At 39.4% G+C, this 12118-nt stretch overlaps 1 protein-coding gene across 1 annotated transcript in view; it reads left to right on the plus strand.

Annotated features, from left to right (window-relative positions):
* Positions 1-10492, plus strand: part of LOC125251122 (coiled-coil domain-containing protein 148-like) — a 209778-nt gene extending 199286 nt beyond the window's left edge. The window contains exon 15 of the mRNA XM_048164058.1: positions 10346-10492. Within this exon, the coding sequence (XP_048020015.1) occupies positions 10346-10492 (147 nt within the window). The remainder of the gene's footprint in view (positions 1-10345) is intronic.
* Positions 10493-12118: the final 1626 nt, after the last annotated feature.

Below are 12118 nucleotides of genomic sequence, written 5' to 3' on the forward strand. Positions count from 1 at the left end.
CTGTCTCGTCACACCCCTAATAGTTTATAGAATTAAGTTAGCATTAGCAGAGTTGTTTGTTTTGCAGCACTGAGCAATTATTTTACATAACTTTATCATAAAAAAACAGTACAAAAGCAAGCCACGCCATCCATAAGCCCCTCCCCCATAACCAAAGCCACGCCCCCCAAAATCTCACTCTAAGCTGAACTCAAAAGTTGGCAGCCCTGCAGTATTCTTTTTATGTAATGAGTATATTGGGCATTATAGGAAGTGTTCTTGGTTCCGGATGACCTATTTTATGCAGCCTAACAATCCTTTTTCCGGGTGTCTGCGTGTGTCTGCTTCCCGAACAATGCTAGGAAGAATGTTCCAAAGTTTACGTGCCAAATAGGACAAGAATCTACCGCCTGCAGTTAATTTTTATATTCTAGATATCCAGAAATCACGTTGAATTATCATCAGTCAATGTTCCAGTTAATTAACATTTTTGATTAAGGCAACGTCTTACACAATACAGACATATTACTACAGTGATATTTCACATGTCCGTAATATTGCTGCGGAAATAATTGGGGGTTATTCATGGTCTGTGGTAGTAATTTGTTAATGTGAGGGTGAGTAGAATAATGTCATCTTATTCATAGAGCAAACCTGATTGTTTACAGTTTTACAGTTACTCCCATAATTCGTGCAAAGTGTCATGGGGCATAGGAAAAAGGTGGATAGTGGACTATGGTGGATTGTTTTTTTTTGTTTTTTCACTTAGATTTCACAATTTAATTCTCAATGTAATTATAATATATATATACACAGTTGTGGACAGAATTATTAGCCCCCTTCATAAATATGATCACAGATGACTCTAAAAATAAATCTGCATTGTTTATCCTTTTGATCTTTAATTCATAAAATTAGCAAAAATCTAACCTTTCATTGAAGGAAAAGAATTGAAAGTGGGGGGAAAATAACATTAAGAAATAAATGTTTTTCTCCAAAACACGTTGCCCACAATTATTAGCACCCCTAGAATTTTTTATGAGTAAAATATCTCTGAAGTATATTCCCATTCATATTTAGATTTTTTTAGCTCACCGGGGTGATCATGAACATGAAATTGTCCTGCCATGACGTCCTGTTCCACAGGAGTATAAACATGAGGAAACACAAAGGCCAAATTCCCTTAATCATTCATCACAATGGGAAAAAACAAAGAATATAGTTCTGATGTGTAGCAAATGATTGTCGAGCTTCACAAAATAGAAAGTGGCTGTAAGAAAATAGCTAAAGCATTGAAAATCCCCATTTCCACCATCAGGGCAATAATTAAGAAGTAAATCAACTAAAGATGTTACAAATCTGACTGAAAGAGGACATGTGTCTAAATCATCCTAATGCACAGTGAGGAGGAATGTTTGAGTGGCCAAAGACTCTCCAAGGATCACAGCTGGAGAATTGCAGAGATTAGTTGAGTCTTGAGTCTCAGAATGCCTAAAAAAAATGATCAAACATCACCTATATCCCCACAAGTTGTTCGGGAGGGTTTCAAGAAAAATCCTCTGCTCTCATCCAGAAACAATCTCCAGCATATTCAGTTGTCAGACAAGACTGGAACTTCAAACGGGACGAGCTTCTATGGTCAGATGAAACTAAAACAAAAGCTTCTTGGCAGCAAACCCACCAGATGGTTTTGGTGCACACATGGATAAAAAGTGCTCCATCCCCACGGTTAAATATACTGCTGGATCTTTAATGTTGTAGGCCTATTTTTGTGCTGGAGGTCCTGGACAACTTGTTCAGATACATGGTATCATGGATTCTATCAAATAACAACAGATAAAAAATCAAAACCTGACCGCTTCTGCTAGAAATCTTATAATGGGCTGTGGTTGGATCATCCATCGGGACAATGATCCAAAACAAACATCAAAACCAGCACAAAAATGTGTCACTGAGCACAAAATGAAGCTTCTGACATGGCAATCCCAGTCCCCTGACCTGAACCCTAAAGAAAATGAGTGGAGTGAACTGAAGAGAAGAAGCACCAAGATGGAGCTGGAATCTGAAGGATCTGGAGAGATTCTGCATGAAGGAATGGTCTCTGATCTCTCCTCAGGTGTTCTCCAAACTCATCAGGCGTTATAGAAGAAGACTCAGAGCTGTTCTCTTGGCAAAAGGAGGTTGCAAAAAGTATTGAATAAAAGGGTGCTAATAATTGTGGGCAACGTGTTTTGGAGAAAAATATTTATTTCATAATGTTATTTCTCCCCCACTTTCAATTCTTTTCCTTCAATGAAAGGTTAGATTTTTGCTAATTTTATGAATTAAAGATCAAAAGGATAAACAATGCAGATTTATTTTTAGAGTCATCTGTGATCATATTTATGAAGGGGGCTAATAATTCTGGCCACAACTGTATATATATATATATATATATATATATATATATATATATATATATATATATATATATATATATATATATATATATATATATATATATATATATATACATTAAAGTAACTTGACATTATCATTGGAGACTAGCCAAAATAATTTTCATTTTGATTATATAATAATGGCAATATATACATGTCAAAGTCAGACATGCCCCTTTGCCAGCTGTGATGCCTGGTTACTGGTTTAACCTTGGCCCAGGTTTGTAAAAGATTTTTGGGTCAGCACACCTTAATAGCTTCAACAATTGATTGCCAATTAAGTTTAGAATACAATGAACCAATTAGAACCCAGTTTAGGTCAGACAGCTGCTAATGGTGGATATTTTGATGAATAGAAAATTTTAGTTTTTTCTATGTATAAACTGTTTATGTAATAAAATATGTTTTCGTAGTTTGTGTTGTCCCTTATCAGTGCAAAATTATCACAAATTAATAAGGATTCATGCCAATATTGTCCAAAACCTCACTTTTCTAGGGTGTTTCCAAACTTTTGGAGGGCTAATCAGTGATAACAAATGTGATAAATATTTAAATACACTATACTCTATACACTAGAGGGCGCAGACTGATAGGTCCTTTACATGCAATCTGCAAGCAGTCACAAAATTACACAAGATGATTGGCCTCTGTTTACCTCGCAGCCAGTCATTTATTTACTGCACAACATTTAAATAGTCTGGTTCAGTGTTTGTTGTACAGGGTAGACGTCCTTTCATTTTTAAGCCAGCACCCTCGCTTTTGGAAAATCCCAAGAAATGACATACCCAAACTAAAACAGATACAGTTCATGAACCCTTTGCACTAAAAGCATAAGTAAGGTCTCATTTGAAAGCAGACACTTTGCAGTTTATGGTAAAGTCATAATTAATTATTGTCTCAATGAAGAAAATAGTTAAAAATAGCTTCAAATTTTGAAAAGTAATTAGAAATTTATTTTTATGAAATATCTTTATGGAAATAAAAGTGAAGTTGGCCTTGTGGCAATATAGAAATGCACTGCAGCTAAAGCCACATGTCTGACCATGTTATATTTCAAATCTGAAGATGATAAGTTTAAAACTCTGAGTTTTATTAAATGTTTTTCAAGACCATCCCTAGTGAAAAAATAGTATACTTAAGCACAATTTATTTGTATGTACTTTAGTATAACTAAATGTATTTGTGGCATGCTATAAATTGGTATACTTAAAGTCTGCTAAATTGGAACAACTAATTTTGTACTAAATGCATTTTAGTTGTCCAAAAGCAGTACTGAAGTTCAACTAAAGTTAAAATATACTTGTTTGTGCTAAAGTGGAACTATTCCAAGTATACTTAAGTACACTTTAAATATACTCTTGTATTTAAGTTTTGAAATGCAGAATTCACTCAGCATTAACTTTAAATGTATTTTTGTGACATTAGAATTGCAGTTCAATTACACTGTAAGAGTGTTGAACATACATTAATATTATACATTACTGATAACAAACTTTTAGTGATTTTAAAACACATTGCAATGGCATTCCAAGTGAACTTGTAGTGTGCTAATGGCATCATTATAGTGTGCTTCAAATAGACTACAATAAAGTAATCTTTATAAATCAAGTTACAGCTTTAGAATATGCCTTTTACAGACAGCTCCAGTATACCAGTAACTTGCTTATCCATTGAACATCAGCGAGACAATAGGCAAGTTGATTTTCTGATCATATTTTTTTTTCCAAGCACATTTTACCAATTCTAATCCACATCAATTTTAATAACTCCTATTAATATTGTTTTTAATCATTTATAAGTGATATATAATTGTTCATGAAGGCTGGAAATGAAAAATGCCTTGTATTCAGGTGTGCAGAATTATTAGGCAGGTTTTCTTTTACAGGCAAAATGAGCCAAAAAAGAGATTTAACTCGGACTGAAAAGTCAAAAATTATTAAATACTCTTGAGAAGGACGCAATACTAATGCAATACTAGAAATTGCAAAGTTAAAGCATGACCATGGGACAGCAAAATGCTCATTGGGTCAGCGGGGTCATACAAAAACAGGTGGAAAAGAAAAGTTTAGGTTAGCTAAAGAATCCTAAAAAATTACCCTCTCTTAATAAGAATCACAAGCTGAAGTGTTATAAAATACATGAAGACTGGGTTTTTATAGGCCTTATAGACAGACAGCTTGAGAGTGACTCCTGAAGGACCAGCACCACATCCTCTTGTACCACTGTTTGAAGAATTTATCTTCCAGAATCTGGCAGTAAGTTTTGGAAGATCATTTTTAATCCATCTCTGCAAGACGGACATTTCAGGATAAGAGATGGACTAAAAGTGAACTCCCACACCTTACTGCCAGATTTTATGGATGTCTTTATGGAGTTTATGGAGTCTGCCTAGTGAAAAAACCCTACCAAAATGTATTTAAAATAGGCCTACATTCATTTCACACTAACTAAAAACCCATTAATATACAGTAGTCAGCATTTGAAGTGGATCAAAAAAGTTCATCAAAGTTGTCCTTAGAAGAAGATTTTAGATGATGATTTTCAGATGTTGACTATTTAGAGACATACTGACAAAAGTATTTTAATTAAACTTTATTTGCAGTTCTTCTTTATTGCACAATGCACAATGCATATTTACATTTATTCATTTATTTCTAAATATTAATCATAAAATGTGTTTAATATCACTATTAGTAAGGATAGTATGATCACTGTATAATTTGAATGTAAGATGTATATGTAGTAAGATCAAAGTTCGTCTGGAAGGAAGAGGACGGAGTCGGCGTTTAACTGCTGACTGAGCTTTATTCAATAACTCAAAACTGTTCAACAGAAAGACTGTGCAATGCACAACAACAAAATAAATATTCCACAAAGGGCTTCAGTCCAGTCTTATACACAATCCACAAAGGGCTTCACTTCAGTATTGCTGTCGTGTCCAGCGCCTCAGTCAGCAGTTCCCCTCTCTCTCCCACACTCCTGCTTCTCGCGGCGTTTTATCCTGTCTCCGCGCCAATCACTGGAATGAGAAACAGGTGTTCGGGATTTACATTTAACCCGCTCACTCACCAAGCATCTCCTGACACTCTCTCCTGTTGCAGACCTCGCTGAACCACGCCCCCCTCGCCACATACCCCCATCGCCCGACTCAGGCCGGGGAGCCGTCCGGCCTGCAGACCCAGGAGTTTTGTTCTCAAGTCCAGCACATACTGAATTTTGTTTTTGGCCTGAGATGGTCCGTCCTCCCAAGTCTCTCTTAGGACGTCCAGTACCCCGCAGGGCTGGCGTCCGAAGAGAAGCTCGAAGGGGGAAAACCCCGTGGAGGCTTGCGGGACCTCTTGCACTGCGGGGTTCTAACCACCTATCCCAATTTTTGGCATCCTCCTGAACGAATTTACGAATCATGGATTTAAGCGTGCAATTATAAAGTTCGATCAGCCCGTCCGTTTGTGGGTGAAAGACTCTGGTACGAACCGATTTAATGCCCAATAATTCGTAAAGTTCGCGTAATGTGCGTGACATAAACGCCGTGCCTTGATCAGTGAGGATTTCTTTCGGAATCCCCACTCGGGAGATTAAACTAAACAGCGCATCCGCAACACTCTTAGCGGAAATGTTGCGGAGAACCACTGCTTCGGGATTATCGCGTTGCATAATCCACAATGACTAATGCAAAGCGATGCCCTCTCGCTGATCTCTCTAATGGCCCGATGAGGTCCATACCAATTCTTTCGAAGGGGACCTGCATTAATGGGAGAGGGCGCAAAGGCACTTTTGGGGTGGCCGGTGGATTTACCAACTGACATTCACGACAAGACGCACACCACCTGCGCACATTCTCGTGAATGCCCGGCCAAAAAAATCGGGTCCTAGATGCCCAGCCATTGGATTAGAATGAGCAGCTTGGAAAAGCATTTCCCTGCGGCTCTTTGGAACTAACAATTGGGTTGTATCTTCCTTTGTCTGAGTGTCTTGGGTCACTCGATACAACCTATCTTTTATGATCGCAAAATATGGATAAGAAAGCGGACAGTCCAGGGTGGAGAGGCTGACCATCGATGGTACTGACCTTTTCAAACGCATGTTTTAGCGTCTCATCGTGAGACTGCTCCAGGGGAAAATCATCGCAATCCGAAAGAATAAGTCTTCCGATTTCGCTCTGTTCCCCTGAAGCTGAACTCACTGGTCCCTGATCAGTCTCTCCCACCTGCACTCGCACAATTTTTCTCCCCAAGAGGCATCCGAGCATAAACACCCTAATAATTTATTAAATGCTGGCCAATTCATTCCCAAAATTATCGGATGCCGGAGGTGCGAATTAACTGCCACCTCAACACTATGCTTTTGACCCCTGAATTGAATAACGACGGGCACTATAGGATATCTCACCACATCCCCATGCACACACCGCACCCTAACCATGCGGCCTGTATCCAATGCCCCGGACGAAATCAGGCTTTGATGAACGGAAGTTTGGTTACATCGTGAGTCCACCAAAGCCTGATAGGTACCCCCCTTGATACTCACAGGTATTTGGTACCTGCCAGCTTGACCAGGGGCAGCCTGCGGGACGCCCGGGACCCGGATCATTGTCCCAACCTCCATAACCGGACACCTATCCACAAAATGCTCCGGGTCCCCGCAACGCCAACAGGCTGACCCAGACCTGCCCGCCGCTCTTGTGGCAGAGAGCGGGTTAAATGGTTGGTGCGGAGAGAGGGGAGAAGCAGGAGTGGGATCCGGCCCGGCAGCAGGGAGACCCACCCCCCTGGGCAGGGCTCTAGGTCCGTAGACTGTCGCTGTTCAGTTCCACCCCGCCCCCGGGGCGGAACACGAGGCGGGCCGGGCGGGCGAGACCTGGGGAGAGGGACAGGCCTGGAGAGAGAGGGGGAAAAAAGAGGGAGAGAGAGAGGTAGATGGTAGGGGTTCACCGTCATCTTGGCACGCCACCATGTGGTCCCTCCGCCAGATGGATAGCTAAGTCTAGCGACGTGGGGCGGTGGCACTGGACCCACTCGGCGGTTTTCTTTGGGAGCCGAGTGATGAACTGCTCCAGTACCACACGATTGACGACCTGGTCCACGTCGCTTCCCTCCGCTAGCAGCCATTTGCGGCACGAGTCCCAGAGCTGTTGGGCCATCACGAAGGGTCGGCCCGACTCACCCACCTCCAGGGAGCGGAAGCGCTGTCTGTGCTGTTCCGGGGTCTGACCGACCCGCTGGATGATGGCCCGCCGAAGATCGTCAAAGACTAGGAGGTTCTGCACTGGCAGCTGCTGTGCTGCCACCTGTGATTCCCCCGAGAGCAGCGGAACCAATCTCATCGACCACTGGTTCCGCGGTCAACCACTCGCCTCAGCGGAACTTTCAAACAGGTCGAGGAAGACTTCGGGGTCGTCCAGGGGACCCATTTTATTCAGGGGTAGGTGGGTGGGCACAGCGATCCTCCCGGTCGATCCAGCTCCGGAACCTCTCACGGTCCTCCTGCTGGGTCTGCAAGATGGTCTGGAAACAGCGCTCCTGGTCGTTCCTCAGGTCCAGCAGGGCCTGATGTTCTTCTTGATGTAAGACCGCGAGGGAGGCGATGATGTCAGCAAACGGGGTGGGGGACGTTGATTGCATGGCAGCCGCCACCAGTCTTCCTTCCCGGGTTTCGGCACCAGTGTAGTAAGATCAAAGTTCGTCTGGAAGGAAGAGGAAGGAGTCGGCGTTTAACTGCTGACTGAGCTTTATTCAGTAACTCAAAATTGTTCAACAGAAAGACTGTGCAACGCACAACAACAAAATTAATATTCCACAAAGGGCTTCACTCCAGTCTTGGTATACACAATCCACAAAGGGCTTCACTTCAGTATTGCTGTCGTGTCCAGTGTCTCAGTCAGCAGTTCCCCTCTCTCTCCCACACTCCTGCTTCTCGCGGCGTTTTATCCTGTCTCCGCGCCAATCACTGGAATGAGAAACAGGTGTTCGTGATTTACATTTAACCCACTCACTCACCAAGCATCTCCTGACGCTCTCTCCCGTTGCAGACCTCACTGAACCACGCCCCCCTCACCACAGTATATATTTGTACTAAAGTATACTTGCAATAGTTCCACTTTAGCACAATCAAATATACTTAAGTATATCTTTAGTTGGACCTCAACACAAAAATACTTGTTCCAGTTTAGCAGACTTTAAGTATACAAATTTAGCATACTAAAAGTACAATTGCAGGGTATTTACATTAAGTATGCAAATGTAAATGCAATTGTAGTACACTTAGCATAAAATAAATGTATTTTAAAAAAGATTTTAGTATATTTATTTTTCACTAGGGATGTCATGTGATTTTATATTGAAAAGACTCTAAAATGTTAACTGATGTTTATTGTCATCATCTAAGCATCTATTCACGTGTATTGTCTATATTGTTTTGTGGTGCTAACTGCCCCATTCAGTTTCAGTCTCCCCTGAAAACATTCACACCTCTTCGGCCTGCTTATGGCTCTAATTATTCTTTTCTTTTGTCTCTATTATAATGACTGACGATGATGTCTTGTGGCTTCGGATCTTGTGATGTGGCTTCGGATAAAAAATCTGACAGAAAATATATTATGCTATGCTGCACAATGAGAAAAGCTATCTCGATTAGCATTGCATTATAAATATAATCTATTATTATGAATACATGGCATAAGATACAAAGATAAACCACACATCGTCACAATCGTGTATTTATTACTTTCAAAAGTGTCAATCTGCATGTTATATCAATGATTAAAGCAATGTCTGGAAGCCTCTGTTAGTTCCTGGAATGTCACATGATGCCAGTCCTTCACTGTGTCATAATTGTGGACTAAGTGTGCACAGAGCACCCTCCGGCTGCAGGTATTAGTTGAAAAAACAGTAGATCAGAGTATTCAGCGCTCATATGATGACAATAGCGCGTTTTGGGTAAAAATTGAATAAATATTAATCCTCTGTATAGAAAATTGACATAAACGCATGAGAATCCATCAATATTTCTGAAAATGCACATGCCTTTAAGTTAAAAGCCCTGAGGGATGTTATTTTGTCGACAATGTTATTTTCATGACGATCTCACAAGAGTTTTTTCTCAATGGCTGAGGCTGACGCTCATATTTCAATGAAAAGGTAACGACTCAGTTTTTCATATTCATAACTCCCGACGCATATTAACAAATAACGGTCAATATATGATATTGAGAGTAAAATAGAGATTAAAAATTGAAGCTTGAGCCTTAGATCTTTTTAATGATGTATAGATGTATAGGTAATTACATTACATCTAACAGTAAATTTGAGCTAATTTAAACAAAGAAGCTTCAATGCATCGGCGCACTCATGCAGGTTAACAGGTTAAACATCCTGTGGAGAGTGGCTAATTTTAATCATCACATTCTTGATTTGAAAAGGCAGATTTTTTAAATTCTGAAGTTTGCCCAACCCTGTCTGCTCATGTACATGGGACATTATGTTTCTGCCAATAATAATGGTTAACCTGTGATGACATTTTGGGACTCTGACCTTTGCAAAGTCATTGGCCAAGGCCAAACTGTGAGACAGGTTTTTTTTTTTGTTTGTTTGTTTTTTTAGACTTTTGTTTCATAACATGGAGGTTTAACATCACATCCTGTAAATAAACATAAAACTGAGATAAGTTACTGACTTTAACCTTGGTCATGTCAAAGCAGACCGACTGGTCAACAGCCACTCCAGTTACAAAATTACTTATAGTTAAATGTTTTCCAGGACGTATTCTATTTAGATTATTTCCCTGACTGTTGCTTGAGCATCTCAGTTTGAAGGTTCAATCATGGTGACTTGGTTATGGATTTGTAATGAATCAATAATCATATGAATAATTAAACCATTTTTTTTATTTATTTATATATTTTTTTGTATTTTATTTTGTCTGTCTTTCAGATTGTGTCTGATCCCAGAGTGCGTATTGAACAGGCACTCAGAACCGCAGGTCTCCATAACACCCCTTATGCAAGACAGATTCTCAATGAGATCCAACCTCCAAAACCACACAGACGAGACATGGAATCCACTGCCTTCAGAACCTGACCATTAATTAAATAAATATATTCTTTTATACATCTTTTAACATGTATGAGTCATACCACTGTCTACCTTGTCTTACAATAATAATAATAAAAGAATTATGAAAGTTTTTGTTCCACATGATCCACATGTTAGTGACTTTATTTCCTCATGACATAGGCATCGATTTATGTTTCTGCTTGTGGGTGCCCACACTCTACACACCATACCCCATTGTGTCTCACAAAGAGAAACTGTGTTTTTGTTTGGTTTGTATTGTATTTGCTCTCTTGCTGACATACCAGTTGATTTTGTTGTTAATTACTTAAAATACAATTTTTGTGTCAGGTTATGTTATAATACTAAATATTATGGTAGAATTATGTGTATTACGATTCATCGAGACCAGATGTGAGATCCACCAATCAGAGATGTTCCTGAATCTCAATAGATTTTTTGATTGCTTAAAATGAATGGAGAATATCTTGTGTTTTTACGTGGATGCTCTGGGATCGGTGCCTATGCCTCATGATATGACACAGCATGTTAGAGGAATAGAGACCTAACACTGCTCTTTTTTTCCATTTTTGGGCTTATATCTTCTTTTATATTTAAAGTGCCCTCCATAAGTATTGGGATAGTGAAGACAAAATTGCTCTGTTAGCTGTGGTGTCAAGATTATATTCATCTATATATATGATTTAAAGATTAATATGAGGCAGAAGTATAGAATGTCACATTTTATTATTGACTGTTTCAACACAAAATGTTTTACCAATTAAGAAGTACAGCACTTTTAGAGTTTCATCCCTCATAATGTGAGCATGTGTATTGGGACGGTGTAACTTAAAGTAAATGTAAAAGTGTAAAAGCTAATATTTAATTGTAAATCCCTTGCAAGCAATCACAGGAGCAAGTCTGTGACCCATAGACATCACAGACTCTTGGTTTCACAATTTGAAATGCTTTTCCAGGCCTTTAATACAGCCATTTTCAATGTTTGCTTGTTTTGGGGAGTTTCTGCCTTTATTCTCCTCGTCAGCTGGTGAAATTCTTGTTCAATAGGATTTAAATCTCATATGCCTCATATTATTCTTTTAATCATATTTATAGATGTCTTGACACCACAGCTAAGAGAGTAATTTTTTGAGTCTTAAAGAGTCTTTACTGTCCCAATACTTATGGAGGGCACTAAATATAGGACATTAGATGACAGACAGGAAAGTAGGTTTTTTAGTGCTTTGTGTGTATGTGTGTGTGTGTGTGTGTGTGTTTGTTTTTTTGTTATTGACAGGCTTCAGATTAAGATTTGTTAAAGAACAATTTTAAAGAACAAAATTAACTTTGTTTGTATATTTCTGTTTCCTTTTTTTCCTTTTCTTGTTTGTTTCCATGGTTTCTGATTATGTGTACCTGTGTCTAGTTTAGTTCCTCAATATGTCTTATGTTTAAAGGTGCATTCACGGCATGTTGTAATTACCATTTAATTATGAGATTTCAACTTGTTGCTTTGGTTAAAAATATAAGTTTAGTGCTTCATCAAGATCAACCTCTCCTCTTCTTGCTTCAACTCTGTTGTAACAGAATAGAGGACCTAGAAAGGATTTATGGATCTTGCGGCCATTCACCTCCTCCTCCTCACCCAGGATA

Source organism: Megalobrama amblycephala, linkage group LG17 (genome assembly GCF_018812025.1).
Source record: "Megalobrama amblycephala isolate DHTTF-2021 linkage group LG17, ASM1881202v1, whole genome shotgun sequence".
Taxonomy (NCBI): Eukaryota; Metazoa; Chordata; class Actinopteri; order Cypriniformes; family Xenocyprididae; genus Megalobrama; species Megalobrama amblycephala.